At 41.5% G+C, this 19,088-nt stretch overlaps 1 protein-coding gene across 1 annotated transcript in view; it reads left to right on the top strand.

Annotated features, from left to right (window-relative positions):
• Window positions 1-19,088, top strand: part of LOC114021338 (disintegrin and metalloproteinase domain-containing protein 20) — a 155,503-nt gene that overhangs the window by 111,145 nt on the left and 25,270 nt on the right. The window contains exons 17-18 of the mRNA XM_043527319.1: window positions 6,067-6,144; window positions 10,448-10,559. Coding sequence (XP_043383254.1) covers window positions 6,067-6,144; window positions 10,448-10,559 — 190 coding nt within the window. The remainder of the gene's footprint in view (window positions 1-6,066; window positions 6,145-10,447; window positions 10,560-19,088) is intronic.

Below are 19,088 nucleotides of genomic sequence, written 5' to 3'. Positions count from 1 at the left end.
ATTCTAGTATTTTTAGAAAGTTTCCATGCAGCTTGCAGGCATTTCACTCTTGTGACTGTTCTTTTTAATTTCCACTTAACTACCTTCCTCATTTTTTTTGTAGTTCCCCTTTTTGAAGTTAAGTACTAGTGTTGGGTTTCTTTTGTTACCGCCTCCCCCTCACCCCCCCACATGGATCTTAAATTTAATTATATAATGCTCACTATTTATGAGCGTTTCATCTATATTCACTCTTGGACCAGATCCTATGTGCCACTTAGGACTAAATCAAGAATTGCCTCTCCCCCTGTGGGTTCTAGGAGTAGCTGCTCTAAGAAGCAGTCATTAATGGTGTCTAAAAATTTTCTCTCTGCATCCTGTCCTGAAGTGACATGTTCCCAATTAATATGGGCATAGTTGAAATCTCCCATTATTACATTTTCTATTTTTATAGCCTCTGTAATCTCTGGGAGCATTTCACAATCACCATCACTATCCTGGTCTGGGTAGTTTATTCCTACTGCTGTACTCTTATTATTCAAGCGTTGATTGTCATCATCATTCCACCAAGTTTCTGTGATGGCTATTATAGCAATATCCTCATTGAATACCAGGCACTCACTCATCTTAGTATTTAGATTTCTAGCATTTTTATACAAGCACTTTTAAAATTTGTCACTTTTTAGTTGCCTGCCTTTGTGATGTAATTTAATGGGTCTCTTTTTTTCATTTTACTGTTTCTCTTCGGTTCCTCTCTACTTTACCAACATCCAGACTCTCCTCTTTACTCGGATGTAGATATCCTCCATTAATGGATGTCTGTTCATACCATGTGCTCCTGTACATCTGTTGGCTTCCCCCCAGGCCTTAGTTTAAAAGCTCCTGTACAACCTTTTTAATTTTTCATGCCAGCAATCTGGTTCGATTTTGGTTTAGGTGGAGCACATCTTTCCTGTATTGGGTCCTCCTTCCCCAAAGGTTCTCCAGTTCCTAATAAACCTAAACCCCTACTCCCTATACCATCGTCTCATCCATGCATTGACACCCTTCCATTTTGCCTGTCTGTCTGACCCTGCATGTGGAACTGGAAAGATTTCAGAGAATGCTACCAGGGAGATCCTGGACTTCAATATCTTACCTAGCAGCCTAAATGTGGCCCTCAGGCCCTCTTTCCTCCTTTCCCTATGTCACTAATACCTACATGTATCACAACCACAAGCTCCTCCCCAGCACTGTTGTCAGGGTTCCTTCCCCACGCTGAACTCTATGGTACAGATGTGGGGGCCTGCATGAAAGACCCCCTAAGCTTATTTTTACCAGCTTAGGTTAAATTTGCCAAGGCACAAACTTCGCCTCGTCTTTGAACAGTATGCTGCCGCCACCACCAAGTGATTTAGACAAAGAACAGGGAAAGGACCACTTGGAGTTCCTATTTCCCCAAAATATCCCCCCAAGCTCTTACACCCCCTTTCCTGGGGAGGCTTGAGAATAAACAAGATGAGCACAGACCAGCCTTGGATTTTTAACTCCCAAAAAGCCAATCAGATTCTTAAAAAACAGAGCTTTATTAGAACTAAAAAAGACAAGAGGACAACTCTGTAAGATCAGAACGGAAGATAATCTTACAGGCAGTCAGATTCAAAACATAGAGAATCCCTCTAGGCAAAATCTTAAGTTACAAAAAGACATGAAAACAAGAATGCACATTTCCTCCAGCACAGCGAATTTACAAGCCAAAACAAAGAAAACCTAATGCATTTTCTAGCTAGATTACTTACTAACTTTACAGGAGTTGGAGGGCTTGCATCCTTGATCTGTTCCCAGCAAAGGTATCAGACAGACAAAAGCCCCCGCCCCCCGCCTCCAGATGTGAAAGTATCTTGTCCCCTCATTGGTCATTTTGGGTCAGGTGCCAGCCAGGTTATCTGAGCTTCTTAACCTTTTACAGGTGAAAGGGTTTTGCCTCTGGCCAGGAGGGATTTTATAGCACTGTATACAGAAAGGTGGTTACCCTTCCCTTTATATTTATGAAAACTGGTCATAAGTCTGTCTAAATTTCTTGAGAAATCCACAGCCTTCACACCCAGCTGGCAATTCACCATATGTTTCTCCCAGTCATCACAAAGACAACAATCTATGTTTCTAATGATTGAATCCCCCATTATTATTACCTGTTTCTTCCTAATAACAGGGAGTCCCTCCCGAGAGGTATCCTCAGTGCGAGAGTATGTCATGATATGGAAGGAGGGTGCCAACTGTGGGACCATTTCCCTCTGCTCCAGTTTGATGTTCTCCTTCCAAGATTTTCATCCTCCTCAACACCACAGAGGCTGTCAGATTGGGGCGGGGACCACACTACTGTGTTCCAGAAAGGATCATCTGTGTACTTCTGTCTCCCTTAACTCCTCCAGTTCAGCCACTCTGGTTTCAACAGCCCGTACTCAGTCTCTGAGGGCCATGACCTCTTTGCCCTAGATGCGCGCGCACGCATGCTAGCTGCTGACAAGGTAATCCTACATGCTGAATTCAATGCAATAAACTGGATAGCCCCATTCTCCTTCTGGACTTCTGCTTGCATTCTTTTTAGTCCTGCAGCTTTTTTCTTTTGGGGGTTGTTGTTTGTTTTTGATTCATAAAACAACATGACCAACAATCTCACCAGGCACTTATTCCAGGATTACGAATGGGAGCTGGATTTAAATTTTTCTGACCTTGGGGTTTTTAAAGATGGACCTTTTTGCCACGGCTACCAATGCATTCTTCTTGAGAGGAGGCAAGGGTCCTCACTCGTTGGGGGATGTGTTGCTCATTCCTTGGACAAAGGGCCTTCTCTGTGCATATCCTGCACTACTGTTGATCTTGAGTGTTTAAGAAGGTCAAACATGACTATGCCAGGGCCATTTTAGTTGTCCGAGGGTGTCTAAGACAAGTCTGGTACCCTTTACCTGATTCACCTTGCCTCTTTCTTGGTGTTGAGTTTTTTCTGTCCATTCCCCACCTGTTGTCTTAGGACCCATTTGGACTCTTCAACCCAATCTGGGAATTCTTCATCTCAGAGCTTGGTTACTCAATGGTTCTTGAGGATAGAGGCTTCCTGTTCTGCAGAGGTAAAACAAGTAGTGTTAAATAGTATGAAGATGTCCACACAAAACACTAAGCTTTGGAAATGGAAGAGATTTCACCACAGGTTTATCCAGTGACCACAGGTTTATCTAGGTTTCACCACAGGTTTATCCAGGTTTCCCCTGTTCACACTTTTCCTCTATGCTGTTCTTGATTAGTCTTTGGAATTGGAAAAAGTCAAGATTCTCCATGAGTTGTGTCAAGGTTCACTTGGTGGCAAGAACTGACTTTTGTTCCTCTGAGTGATTCTCAGTGTTTGCTCACCCCCCTAACAACAAGATTTGTTAAGGGGCTGATGAACCTTTTCTCCACCAGTTAAAGAGCCCACTCTTTTATGTGATCTAAACTTGGTACTTATTTGTCACATGGACAACGCCCCCCTTGAGCCAATTGGCCCCTTGTACCCATCTTCACCTGGCCATGAAAATGGCTTTCCGGGTGGTATCACTTCTGCATGAAGAGTTGGGGAACTAGGGGTGCTATGGGGTATGAACCCCACATTGGCCCATTGAGAGATGGGTAGGACCAGATGGTCCTAAGCTACTAATTAGGCTGCAAGGCAGAGAGTTAATTGATGAGGAACAGGCTCACCTGGACAGGACATGTGGGGCCTGTAGAAAGCCAGGTAGATTGCTAGAGAGGGGCATGGAAGCTAGGTAAGGGCAATCACTCCCTGGAAAGAAGGAGTGTTTCTGGCTGCAGTAAGGCAAGCTGTACAGACTTTCTGAGAGGAGGTAATAGGGAAGATGGCGAACCCAGAGAGCCAGGGAACCAATTAGGTAGGAAAAAGCTCAGAGAAACAGCAGCAAGGTCACAGGCAGGACAGGCCTAGGCTATATATTATAGGTTCTCTGGGCTGGAACCCAGTGTGGAGGGTGGGCCTGGGTTCCCCTACCAGACACTGGGTAGTGACTCAGGATGCTGGAGATGCCCGCCAGACAGCTGGTCTGGAAAGACTGTGATTTCCTCAGAATGGGAGGGACTTGGTAACTTGGCCAGAGTGCCAAGCCATGGACTGGAAGTGGCAGCAATGAGAGCAAGAGGGGCCGCATGCAGAGAGAAGAGGAGGGTACAGCTGAGAGCGACCAGCAGGAAGTGCCGCGAGTAGATAGGGAACCTGTTACAGTGTGGCTTTAATTTAATCCCTCCCATTGCAGTATTCTTTAGGAATAAAGTTTCATTCTGACTATATCCTAAGTTTTTCCCAAAGGTATATTCTGAATTCCATATTGACCAGATTATTCAACTTCCAGACTCCTTCCTGAAACCATACCAGACCAGGGAGGAAATTGTTCTCCATGCTTTGGATGTCAGAAGGGCATTAGCCTTCTGTCTGGACAGAACTAAACCCTTTTGGAAGTCTCCCAGACTTTGATTCATTTATGGACAGATCCAGGGAATCCACAGTCCCCATTCAAAGCTTCTCAAGGTGGATCTCTTCTGAGGTGCTAGCCCATTCTGCAAGATCCCAGACTCTAGAGCACTATTGAAAGATGTTCTAGTGGCTGAAATGTGTGGAGCGGCAGCCAACACTATGCCTTGGTTCACACAACCAGATCACATGCTGCAATTGGCCATGAAGTTGTGTCTTCAGTACAGGACTCAAATCCAAAGCTCCATTACCTTCCCCCCCCTTCACCTATGCTTCTGAGTTTCATCTTGTGGGCCTTCGTGGTAGAGAAGGAATGGAGGGCAGTTCACCAGCACAGCTTGATGTATCCTTGCATGAAGATGTCTGGAGCACATGAGTGGGCTGAATGGGTACTGCTACCGAATATCTCCAATCAAAGGCACATGGGGTGCATGCACAACTGAAGTGGAGTATCCATAGGGATGCAGCTCTTGAAGAACTGCAGTTACTCCACTAGATGAGTGATCTCTCCTTCTGTACAGCTTCTTTAACTTCTGCGCTGGTAACTTTTCTCCCCAAAAGCATCAAAGAAAATCTGCAGTTTGAAGTAGGTCCTGCCTGTTTTCCTCTCATCTCAGTTTACCACCATCCTAGGAATTTCAGGATGATGTCCCATCTGACCCAGTAGCTACTCACCTCCTTGCTTTCACCTCCCCATATGATCTTCAACAATGGATTGATTTATAAAGCACAAATCTTAATCCTAATGTCCATTTGATATTCAAGAGATTCTGTTTTGTGCAGCTGCTCATTGGGAAATCTCCCCAGCAGGAATTCTCCTTAATCCTGCAAAAGGCATAGGATATAAATGACAGGCTAGTTGTCTATCGAGTAATCCTGGAAATACTGTCCAAAATTATTAAATCTGACCCGGTGACAGAGTAACAAGTGAAGATAAGAAATGTAAATGCAATGCAATGAATAAAGGGAGAGGCAGTAGAGGAATACAAAGGATGGGGAGAAAACTGAGCTGCAATGATGATTTTCAGTGCATGGGGAGCAATGTAGAGACACTAGAAAAAAGGATGTTGCAGTAGTCAAGAGGCTATGGATGACTTTTAGCTGGTACCACATATAGCTGCTCCTTAAAACTTAATTCCTACATTCATCCAGCATTACTCTCTTGACTGGCAGCTCATACCTATTTCAAAAAAGCAATAGTGCAAGGCTTTACACTAAAAATACTTAAAGGAGAAGTGCTATTTGCTTGAAACTGACTCTTTTTGAGTAGATTGCCAAATAGATCCACCCTCCCCACTTTTTCAGAGTCTCTGATACAGATTCTGAAGAAGCGGAAGTAACTCTGTTCTGCAAATAAGCACATACATGACCTTAATTCCTGCTTTCTAGAGGGTTTTGACTGTGGTGCCAAGATCATACGCACTCTCAAGAGTGTGACTCTGTGCTAAGAAATTTTGAAAAAACAGTTATTTACCATTAACCTTTCTTTTTGACTTTTAGCATGGTTTCCACATTTTAATAACCAGTCAGAATACAGGCTTTCCTAATGTCATCCTTTTATCTAATATATATTTATTTGTTAACTTTTACAGATATGTATAAACAGGACATGTGTCGATATAAAAATTCTGGATTATGATTGTAATTACACAAAATGCAGTAACAGAGGGGTAAGTAGTAAAGATTTTAATATCCTCAGAATTTGAGTATAATATGTAGAACAGTGAACTTAGTCTCTTAGAAGTGATGCTTCACGTTAGACTTAAGATTATAAGATTATTTTAGTTGGACAAGATCTTAAAAAGCAGTAATTAAAGTATTTTGAGAAGGAATCTTATCAACTGTACACCATCTGATGTAAAGCCACATATGACACATGATACAGTCAGATCTGCAAAATAGCCAGATCTCATGCCATTTGGGATATTATTGCCAATAAATTATTTCTATATGTTGCACTTACAGTCAGCTGGGGAGTCAGTGCAGAACAAGAAACTCAGGTGTTATATTCTCATAGCACAAGATTAAAGTTTCCTGGAGTCTTCAACAATAGCCCTAAGTGGAGCATAATACACTAATGCACCTTGGAGCAAACAATGATAGCATTTAGAAATTGTAGAGGGTTGCACACTTCATTGCTTCCAGAAGGAAGCTCAGTGCTTGGACCATCTTTCATCCCTTTTTTAGAGAGTGAACTGCTGCGGAGGGTGAGGGGGGGGGGGGAAAAACCCAAGCAACTCTCTCCAGTTAAGAAGTCCCCTCAGAGCCTGATGGGTATGGGAGGGTTTTAGACCCATATAAGCTAGATACAATTCATCCCAAGGAAGGAGAGAAAGGTGTGATGACACTATAGAAGACTGGGATGTTGAAGCAGTACTTTTGGAAATAATTTTCCGAATACATTTACTAACATTCACCATAACTTAGCTTCTTCTCAAGTATTCCTTTATTAGTCTAAAGGCCAGTTGGTGTTGATTACATTCAAAATACAAATACCAGCATATGTACATTTATATTTTCATAACAATATAGTTGTAAGCAGTGCCCAGATATGCAAAATAGGATCAGACTTGGGTGATACCTTCCCAGCTCCTGGATTAAGTGGTTCTTTATAATAAATTAGTATATGTAATCAATTTACTGTACCTGGTACCCAATTAATGATGATTTCTTTATTTTTAAAGAATTATTTACTGCAGCTGAACCCAAACATTAAATAAGATAATACTGTTATTTCCACGGTAACTATAAATTTAACAAACATCTTTTCTTCTCATTTCAACCTCTTTTCTTCTCATTGTGTTTGGTCACAAGCTTTGGTCCTGTCACTTGCACTAACATCCAAATTCGGTTTAAAACTGTAGTAAAGTAGGTCTATATTCCTACAAGTACCTAGGGAAAAAGAGCTCCAGAAACTATCACGAGAAGAGAAGAAAAACTGATGGGGAAAAACTAAATAATCAGAAACCCCTTTTTAAGTATTAGTATGTTAATGATTATCTGGCAAACCCCCTGGTCCAAGTGAGAATCCACCGGTTCAAATCCTCCATTTCTCTCTATATGCTCCCTGTGTGCCACCTTCCAATCCACTTCTATTTCAGGAAGTCCCTGCAACCCCGCTGTCCTTCCCTCATACCAGGGGCTCTGTATTACCCCCCATGCTGTGCCTTCCCTCCCCCCCCTTCCTCCGCCTGTGGCAGAGGCTCAATGAGTGTCTCCTTTCTTCTCCCCCTCCCCACAAGGATCTTTTTTTCCCCTGGGATGGAAGGGATGGACAGACAGCCTGTTTTCTCTCTCTCCCCCAACAACAACCATGGGGCCGACTTTGGTGAGGCTGCACACAGAGAGAGGACAGAAGACAAATACTGTGTAGTTGAGTGTAGGACTACTTCACTTTGCTCAGCCAAAAACTGAGGTGATGTCTCCATCTGACAGCAAAGGTCATAATCTCCAGGACCACAGAAAGTGATTAAAAACAACAGTAACATTTTCAACCATCATTATCTCCTGGGATTCCTTGGTTTACTAATGGATACAGTAAAACCCATATTCCTCATTGAGGGATGTGAAGCTTGCAAATATCTGATAATTAAAGTCCTCTCCTGCTGACATAGCTAATGCTGCTCATAGCGGTGGTTTAATTATGCCGGCAGGAGAGCTCTCTCCTGCTGTCAAAGAGCAGCTGCATGGGAGACCTTACAGTGGCACAGTTGAAATGGTACAGCTGTAAGGTCCGTAGTGTAGACATAGTCTAAGTCTATCCCATGCTAACTTTAAAGGAGAAATTTGCTCTGCAGGATGAAGGGCTGTTACCTGTAGGTAGTAGCTTACCTTACACACCAAAATTAATGGGAGGAATCAGGAAGAGATGAACATTGTCATTCATTCCAAAAGGATTTGAAATAACTGAGAAACAGGATGACTTAACTTGCCCTCAAATTCCAGTGACATGCAATACCTATGTGTATCACTGCAGGAAAGTTTTAAATATCATCACCTCAATGGCAATGGAGTCACTGGGATTCCTGGTAAACTGTCCAAAGTCCCAGCGTGACACAGACTAGATAGGATACTTGCTAGACATAAGGCTTGGGGAGCTGGAACTAGAACCCTGATCCTTTAGCTCCAAAAAAATCTAAGTCTCTACTGCTTGAGATTAAAAGAGAGCTCTGGTAGTAGCTACTAATGGAACTGTGAAGCTCATTAAAAAGCAACATGAGACAGTCAGTCCATTACTTACCCACCAACCAGCTAGACAATGTTCAGTCTGACCAACCGACATTCTCGGGAGTTGGTGTCTAGCAGTCAGATGCCCATCTGTAAGGTGATCTGTGCAGACCACAGATGCAATTACTATTTAAATCAAACACACACAAATGGGAAGCTGGGACAAGAAGCCCAGGATGTATGTGCCCTAGTCTTAGTTGGACTGTGAGGGAGTTAAACTCTTCAGTGGGCTGAGAGGAAGAGCCCACCTGTAAAGATCACTTTAAGTGTCAGGCTTGAGGAGAAGACGTGAGGGCTGTAGCACATTAGCTAGCTGAATGGTACTGACAGAGGAAGCCATAAGAGATTAAGGGTTTCAGTAGGAAGCCGGTGCTCCTGGGAAGGAGAAGCACGGCTTCTGCCCAAATGGAGGGGAGAGGATTTTGTGTGCGGATTGGAGCGTGTGAATGGGACAAGCACTCTCTTCTTTAACACCCTGAAGAAAAGAGGGCCCAGACTGTTCAGCTGTCCTGATTAAAGGGAATGGAGAGATTTTAACTGAGAAACCTTAGAAAAATAAATATGGTGTATGAAATTCTAGTAACAAAAATGATTTACTAAGAATCTTTCTTAAAACCCAGTTCTACAGTATAAAAACCATCTGGCTGATTTCTGGCCTGACCTGAGGTCACCATACTACTGAGCATTAACCTGAGCTCAATCAACTTCTAACCAAGCTCTCTGGGGCAGGAACTGTCATTTATCACATATTTGTGCATAAACTAACACAATGGGATCCCAACCTTCTTCTGCCCTTTAGGCACTACTGCAACGTAAATGTTAAATTATAATAACAAGCATTGTCTCCTGACCTCGATTTACTCCTAGAAGTAGATAACCTGTTTTATAATCCCATGGCTCCTTCTCTACCTTACATCAGCCAATGAGCCAACTCTTGCTTTCCAAATTTCATTCCTTGCACCATATGTTGTTGTGCAAAAATAGAAACAATAGCATTTGCATGGCTGAAAATGGTGCTCAAGGCTTACAGGTTAATATAACCAGCTTCCCCTGGCTCTGAGGTTAAACATACTCCTCCAAGAGAAGAATGTCCAGATCTCTACTTTTTATAGTACAGGCCAGAGAAGGAAGAAACCAACTCTGCCATATGCAGTCTGCTGTTGCTTTCTTGCTCCTTATCTTTCCTCTTGAGGCTTGACACATGATTTCAATAAGAGTTTCAATAACATTAAAATTTCTTTTATACGAAATTAATAATTCTAAACATTGGATTTTCTCATCAGAAGGGAAGTTTGCTCTATCATGTACTCTATTTTCAAAGGCTTGGTAATACCTACCAGAGTGGGTATGCAGTGATTCCATTAAACTGTCTTTCAGCTCCAAAATACAGACCTATACAATTTAAACTGAAGGAGAACTGATTTAAGTGGTTAGAGAAGTTGGTTCCATTTTTAGATCTTTTGGTCAGCCACTAGATGATATGATTGCACACTAATAAACCACAGTCAGTACACTAACTCCTCCTGCCAAAGATGGGGACTCTGGATAACTAATTATCTTGGTGTTCCTATCAAGAGAGTTGGAGAAACTTAAAGTATCAGCTAAGAAACTACCATCCTGTCTTTTATTTAGTATGTGATGCTATACAGCACAGGGCAGTAAGATTGTACCAAGAGCTCAGGAAGGCTGTATTTTCATCAAATTGCTCATTTGGTTCATGTTATTTATACCCTTCTTCTATTTCAGCTGTGCAACAGTAAGAAAAACTGCCATTGTAATTTTGGTTGGGCCCCTCCAGACTGTACATTAAAAGGATTTGGAGGAAGTGTTGACAGTGGATCCCCTCCGACTGCCACTAGTAAGTGCTGTGAAAAACTAAGCACTTTATATTTTATCCTGTTTTTTAGTCTAAAGCCAGGAACCTGTATTCTAATGTGGTCCTTGCAGCTGTCACCCACACCTTTGTCACATGCAGGCTATGCTACAGCAATGTGGTCAGCTTGGGGCTGCCCTGGAAAGGAGCTGGAAGTCATTACTTATATAACACTCAAAAGGCCTGATTCTGATATCCTTACTCATACCAAGTGTAGCCCAATCCATAGATTATGTATTAATTAAATTGATTACTTAAGAATTCCCTGTTATTACTCTGAGATTTGACAGGTTCTTGTCCCGAGATCAGGCCCAGTATTATTAAAATTACTGTATAGTTGGGAGCTCCGATGTGCACAGTTGCAACACTCATGCTGTAGGAACCCTTTTACAATAGTATATTAATTTAGCAAAGTCACAAACACTCGAACCCAGTAAAGTGGATAGAGATAATACAGAATGTACATGTGAACATCCATATACTCACATCATCCCTGGAAGAACACCCTGAAATGTTAACCATTATCTTCCTCATCACCATCATCTTCCTCATGACCTCCAGTGGTCATCATCCTGGCACCTCCAAGGGCTACACCTCTCTCTCCTCCCACATACAGGCTTGGATGCAACTTTTATAATATGTTACACTGATGCCACTATGTCTAATGCATATTTAATAGGGGTTTCTCCCCTCTTCTTTATTTGTATTTCTTCACACTACTAATGTTAAGGTGCCCTTCTCCTATTGGTTAGTATATTAATGATCTCAACTTCTTATCATATACATCAGTTTGTTGCTATGGCACTCCTGTGGTCAGATATCTGCAGACGTTCTATCCAAAAGCCAGTGTTCGCTCGTGTTCCTGTGGTTGGCTGGTGTCGTTAGGGAGAAAATTCCCCCTTACACACACTATTTCCAGTTCCCCAAAACTTAGGGGGTGACCGTTAGGCCATTTATCTGTGCCACAGTTCACAGGTTTCAAGTCTTATGCTCACTGCTGTAGCCCATGTCTTACAGGATACAGACCTCTAGGTTCCTTATATTACTGCCAAATAAAATAAATGCTAAAGGTAGCCCCTTGGGCTACACAAGTAGCACCTTACTTCACAAATGGATCAGTGGGATCTTGTGGAGATAAGGTACTATTCATCATGAATGAGTGTCAGAATCTGGCCCTAAATAGACACCAGAGGCAAAAGAGTAGTGTAAAGAAGGTGATACACTTTTTTCCTATTTACCTTCAAGGGGGTTCTGACCCAAAACCCTTGAATTTTTCTTCTTCCTTATGTAACATTTCTCCATCTTACCATAAGCCTAAATCCCCCAGTCCTAGTAGTCACCCATTCCTTTTAACTGGTTTTTACTTTCCAGTTTCTATAAACTGACTGAATTCCCATATCTCCCCAATTCTTCCAGTGATTGTCCACATATAGTCCATTTCTGGGGTGCATCTGGGGTAGAAAGGACGGTTCCAATTTGCTGAGCGCCAAGTAACTTCATCTTTAAAATGACTAAAATTTTATAGTCTTGAGTAATACAAAAAAATAGGCCAAATCTTAATAAATATCTCTGTGTCAATTCAGGGACATGACTCCCACTGTTTAGGCACATGAAGTTATTTGCCAGGCCTTAGCAGATACCACAACTAAAGACAAGCAAAATAATCATAATTATTAACTGTGACTATTGTTAAGGAAAGGGAAAAAATTAAAACCAAAACAGAACACAAACAATAAACAATTGTTACTTCAGTCACAGTCTTGTCCATATGTCTCTCTATGAAGAGCTTTTGGCAGAGATTACATCTTTTCAGAGTTGATCTACCCTTGGAAGGGGGCCAAAGTACCTTATTCCCCAAAATTAGTAGTGAGCCTTGTCGTAGTGTATCATGGATAATAAAACAGTTTATAGATGAGCAAAATACTTTTGTTTAAGGGCAGGTAAGCCCTGTTTGAGTTATCATGGATAACATAACAGGTTATAAATGGACAAAACTGAGTAATCTTAACTACATCCTATGAAATAAAAAAAACTATTTCAATTAGTTACTCAAAAGAAGTCATTCAAGGAGCTTCACTAAAAGAGGCAAATCAATGAAACCTTAAATCCAAATTAAATCCCACTATTTCTCTCTGTTTGCCAATGTTAATTTATGTCTCCTGTTCAGGAATACATAGGTGTCACTTTGCCTCAGTGGGTCACAGCTGCGAATATCAGATTCAGAACAAACAGCTGAGAAATAGGGCAGAATTACCCTAAACTGGTGTTTATTCTATTATTAGACATACTAACCCCGTGACCAAAGTAAATTTCTGTCTCACCACATTGGTTAACAAGAAGTCAAAATACAGTCTCCTTAGGCATTCTGGGCTCTATGAGGAATTGTTATTGAAAAGCAATTTCATCACATATAGGGTCCTTCTAATCCCAAGAGATCAGCCACTTAGCCAGGTCAATATCCCAATAATCACTCTACTACCAATCCTTTAGTAACTAAATCTAAAGGTTTATTAATAAAAAAGAGTTAAAGATCATATACATACAATAATAACAATGTTGTCATATCAGGTTTGTAGCAGTGATGTTATAGACTGCTGGCTTGTAAAATCTTTTTGGTAATTTTCAAAAGATTGGAAGGTCCTCAGTCCATAGTTCAATATGCTCCTTTTAGTTGTAAATCCAGAGAATAGAGGAGGAAAGAGACAAAATGGAGTCATCATAGTGGTCTTTTATATACTTTGCCATGTGCCTAGAAATTTTGTTTCAAACAAAGCTCACAACCCAGTTCGTGGAAAGTTACTGGCACAAGATGGAGTCCAAGGTCACATGAGCATATCACACGTCCTTATACGGCTTGATGACTCAAAGAGGGTAGCCATTGGCCCCTTGGAGGCTGAGGCATCTGTCAGAAGATCTAAGTGGGGGGGAATGAGTTTCTTCTATGGCTCATTGAGAGCTAAGTGTCTTTAATGGGCCATCAACTCAAAGCTGTCTAGCCTTGACGTACATCTTATCTGGTGTGTGTTACCCAGGAATACAGCACATAAGTAAGATACCAGTGCATAGCCAATATTCATAGCTTCATATACAAAAATGATACATGCATATAAACAGGATAATCGTACTTAGCAAATCACAACTTTTCCATTGACACATTACATGCCATGGTTTGTACAAGATTTGTTGCAATTGTCTAATATTGGCAATATCAATGATATAGGTGGTCATATTTCAATCATACAGCATCACAACAGGCTAAATAATTTGGTTTAACAGGAGAAGCTGTTATATCTTAAATGACAATAAAATTTCAATGTTTGCAGTGTTGTAGCCATGTTGGTCCCAGGATATTAGAGAGAGAAGGTGGTAAAGTAGTATCTTTTATTGGACCAATTTCTGTTGGTGAAAGAGACAAGTGGGCTTCTTCACCTTGAATGGTCCCTTAGAATTTGTGCTAACTACTTATGCTAAACAATTTGTTAGACCTTGTATTTAGCTGTGACTCCCTAAGTACTGCCTTTCCCAGACCTGAAGAATTGCTCTGCATAGCTCAAAAGCTTGTCTCTTTCACCCGCAGAAGTTGGTCCAATAAAATATATTACCTCATCCATCTTGTCTGTCGAATAGCATTTTAGTACCATTAAAGCCATTACAAGAAAAACATTAAATTTAATCCCTTGACAGGACTTTACAACTTCATTTCACCATACATGTTGAAATCTTGATGATGTCATCTGAACTGGAAGGTTGCTTCTTCTTGATGCTGCTCTTTGGCTGTTTTCTCCTTAGCTGGCTTGCTTGTAGAGACAAGCTAAGCAGAGATGAGAGGCTAAAGTGAATACTGTAAAGTTGAGGATAGGAGCAGAGAGAGAGTTTGCTTAATTCTGAGGGTTTTTACACCCTTCTCTTTCCATAACTTCATAGAAGGATGAAAACACCCCTTTCAGGCTTGGCTGGATTCAAAATTTTTGCTCATCATCCTTTCATTCGCTCAACACCTTCATTGGTTGGTCTTGATAATTTCAGCTAGTGAACGGTGATCTGCTACTACCTGTGCAATAAGATTGTAATCTTTCCTGAACTTGATAATTATACTGTCTTTCTCTTTGTGGTGGGAATTTCTCTGAACGCTGTTTAAAGTTAGAGTTCTAACTCTGTTGTATTCAGTCCATTTTCTGAGCTATCCATTGAGTTTCATCATGGTTTAATAGTTTATATTCTCTTTCAAATAAGTCCAAACATCCTTACTTTCTATAAACATTTTTCAGTTTTCAAATAGTCTTTTGAAACTTAACTAATTCTTAGCGTCTTTAAATTTAAATAGCCCTTTACAAAGACATTGTTAACAGTCTTTGGAGAGGTGGCTCATGTATTTCTGGGTTTAGTAAGGAAATTGCTAAGCATTTTCAGATTGCTATTAATTGGGGAATTAATTAATTTTTGTTTGAGTGTTCTGCACATCCCCACTACTCTTGGCACTCAAGAGTAGAACCTTCTCCAAGCAGTGCCTGATAGAGCACACATGTCTCCACTCCTGCCCCTCCCATTGGTGTCCCTAAACGTTCTGAGCATGAGACTATATGAGAAGACACTGCCACATTCTCTACCTCCTCAGTTCCTTCCAGCCACCAGACAGAAGTCAACTGCTCCTGTCCTTTGGATCCAGGGTTTTCTCCATTTATAGTGCCTGGTTTAGTTTATAGCTGTTGTTCTTATTGTAGTTTTTAGTATACAGTAGTTTTAGGTATAGGATAAAATTGCTAATTAACAGGCAGTGATGGCCCATTACCATTTCCATCTGTGGGAAAGAATGGCATTCTTTCTTAGAGATGCCAGAGCATTGACTATTGCTTTTCTGACAGAAGAACAGAACATAGCAAAGCCATCAGGGCACCATTTGATGCTTCAGTTTCTTCTGCCAGAGTTTGGTATCTGCAGTCTGCTTGAAGCAGTATGCTTGGCTTTTTCATCTTCCCTAGCTGAGGATACTAAAGTTCTTTATTCTATTTATCTATTAAAGCAGTCTTCATTATTGCTATAATATCAGCCAGAAGGGTCAGTGAACTGCAAGCCCCCATGGCTGATCCACCATTTACAATTTTGCATAAAGATAAGGTAGTACTTAGACCTGATTCCACCAAAAAGAATGTTTCTACCAAAAAGAATGAAATCTCATGATGATAAAGTGGAGTTTGCATTACATACATTAGATGCTAGTTATGCTCTTGCATTTTACTCAGATAGACCTAAGAGTTTTATGAAGTTTCTTTCTTACACAAAGAATCATAATGGTCATAGTATATTTGCTCATACTATTTCCAGATGAGTTAAAATGGATTTCCTTCAGTGTTACAAATTAGCAGAAATCCCTTAGCCTCCCATTGTATGGTCTCATTCTACTAGTGCAGTAGCAGCATCTTTTGCTTGTCTTAAACTTGTTCCTGTTAGGGAAATTTGCAAGACTGCTACTTGGAACTCAGTGCATGCACTCACTAAACATTATTTCCTGGATCCATCTTCCAGAGTAGATGACAAATCTGTCAGAAAGGTGTTACAATTGTCATTTACTTAGGACTCTGTTCCCACTTCTCAAGGCTTTTCAGCACTGCTTGTCAAACTACCCATAAGTGGAAATATTCAGAGCCACTCGAAGAAGAAATGAAGGTTACTTATTTGTAACCAGAGTTCTTCAAGATGATTCTGCATAGTCACGCGTCCCACTCACCTTCCCCCCTTTCTCAAAGTCCTGTTATGGTCTTCTGGGTTAGCAGTAGAAGGAGCTGAGGCAGTAGAAGACACCACACCCCTTATATAGCCTTCCCCTTGGCATGTTCGGAGACAAAAAGGAGAGAGGTAAGAGGGGGCACACACATACTCTAACAGACACAGCCTAGAGAAGAAAAGGAGGACTTGTGGCACCTTAGAGACTAACAAATTTATTTGAGCATAAGCTTTCGTGAGCTACAGCTCACTACATCGGATGCATTCAGTGCAAAATACAGTGGGGAGATTTATATACAAAGAGAACATGAAACAATGGGTGTTACCATACACACTGTAAAGAGAGTGATCAGGTAAGGTGAGCTATTACCAGCAGGAGAGCGGGGGTGGGGGGGAACCTTTTGTAGTGATAATCAAGGTGGGCCATTTCCAGCAGTTGACAAGAACATCTGAGGAACAGCGGGGGGAGGAGAATAAACATGGGGAAATAGTTTTACTTTGTGTAATGACCCATCCACTCCCAGTCTCTATTCAAGCCTAAGTTAATTGTATCCAGTTTGCAAATTAATTCCAAGTCAGCAGTCTCTCGATGGAGTCCATTTTTGAAGTTTTTTTTTTTTGTTGAAGAATTGCCACCTTTAGGTCTGTAATCGAGTGACCAAAGAGATTGAAGTGTTCTCTGACTGATTTTTTGAATGTTATAATTCTTGATGTCTGATTTGTGTCCATTTATTCTTTTACGTAGAGACTGTCCAGTTTGACCAATGTACATGGCAGAGGGGCATTGCTGGCACATGATGGTATATATCACATTGGTACATGTGCAGGTGAACAAGCCTCTGACAGTGTGGCTGATGTGATTAGGCCCTATGATGGTGTCCCCTGAATAGATATGTGGACACAGTTGGCAACGGGCTTTGTTGCAAGGATAGGTTCCTGGGTTAGTGGTTCTGTTGTGTGGTGTGTGGTTGCTGGTGAGTATTTGCTTCAGGTTGGGGGACTGTCTGTAAGCAAGGACTGGCCTCTCTCTCAAGATCTGTGAGAGTGATGGGTTATCCTTCAGGATAGGTTGTAGATCCTTGATGATGCATTGGAGAGGTTTTAGTTGGGGGCTGAAGATGACGGCTAGTGGCGTTCTGTTATTTTCTTTGTTGGGCCTGTCCTGTAGTAGGTGACTTCTGGGTACTCTTCTGGCTGTCAGTCTGTTTCTTCACTTCAGCAGGTGGGTATTGTAGTTTGTAAGAATGCTTGATAGAGATCTTGTAGGTGTTTGTCTCTGTCTGAGGGGTTGGAGCAAATGTGGTTGTATGGTAGAGCTTGGCTGTAGACAATGGATCGTGTGGTGTGGTCTGGATGAAAGCTGGAGGCATGTAGGTAGGCATAGCGGTCAGTAGGTTTCCGGTATAGGGTGGTGTTTATGTGACCATCACTTATTAGCACTGTAGTGTCCAGGAAGTGGATCTCTTGTGTGGACTGGTCCAGGCTGAGGTTGATGGTGGGATGGAAATTGTTGAAATCATGGTGAAATTCCTCAAGGGCTTCTTTTCCATGGGTCCAGACGATGATGTCATCAATATAGCGCAAGTAGAGTAGGGGCATTAGGGGACGAGAGCTGAGGAAGCGTTGTTCTAAGTCAGCCATAAAAATGTTGGCATGCTGTGGGGCCATGCGGGCACCCATGGCAGTGCCACTGATTATTCAAGCCTAGAGAAGAAAAGGAGGACGTGTGGCACCTTAGAGACTAACAAATTTATTTGAGCATAAGATTTTGTGAGCTACAGCTCACTTCATCGGATGCATTCAGTGGAAAATGCAGTGGGGAGATTTATATACACAGAGAACATGAAATATAACTATTTCACATTTGGGGACAATGTATACTTTCAAATCAGCAGCACTGCCTCTCCCCTCCCCCCCGCGCTGTTCCTCAGGCGTTCTTGTCAACTGCTGGAAATGGCCCACCTTGATTATCACTACAAAAGGTTTTTTCCCCCCCGCTCTCTTGCTGGTAATAGCTCACCTTACCTGATCATTCTCGTTACAGTGTGTATGGTAACACCCATTGTTTCATTTTCTCTGTGTATATAAATCTCTCCACTGTATTTTCCACTGAATGCACCCGATGAAGTGAGCTGTAGCTCACGAAAGCTTATGCTCAAATAAATTTGTTAGTCTCTAAGGTGCCACAAGTACTCCTTTTTCTTTTTGGGGATACAGACTAACACGGCTGCTACTCTGAAACCTGCCTAGAGAAGGTTCTACTGTTTGGTGCCACCAGGTGACACATTACCCATTAGTGTGAATGTGCAGAGTCATCTTGAAGAAATCCAGTTACAAGTAAGTAACCTTCAGTTATATTTTATACTCAAATGGCTCCTTGCATTAGTAACCAGTTGTAGTATTAAATGACCTTGCTATATTTGTACATAATATATCTGTCAGGGTTCCCTCCTCACTCTGAACTCGAGGGTACAGATATGGGGACTCTCCATGAAAGACCCCCTAAGCTTATTTCTACCAGCTTAGGTTAAAACTTCCCTAAGGCACAAATTATTTGCCCTTGGAGGGTGCACTGCCAGCACCAAGTGATTTAACAAAGAATCAGGGAAAGGACCACTTGGAGTTCCTATTCCCCCAAAATATCCCCCCCAAGCCCTTACACCCCCTTTTCTGGGGAGACTTGAGAATAATATCCTAACCAATTGGTTACAAAGTGATCACAGACCCAAACCCCTGGGTCTTAGGACAATAGAGAAATCAGTCAGGTTCTTAAAAGCAGGATTTCATTTGGAA

Source organism: Chelonia mydas, chromosome 1 (genome assembly GCF_015237465.2).
Source record: "Chelonia mydas isolate rCheMyd1 chromosome 1, rCheMyd1.pri.v2, whole genome shotgun sequence".
Lineage (NCBI taxonomy): Eukaryota > Metazoa > Chordata > Testudines > Cheloniidae > Chelonia > Chelonia mydas.
This window is presented reverse-complemented; position numbering and strand designations above follow the sequence as displayed.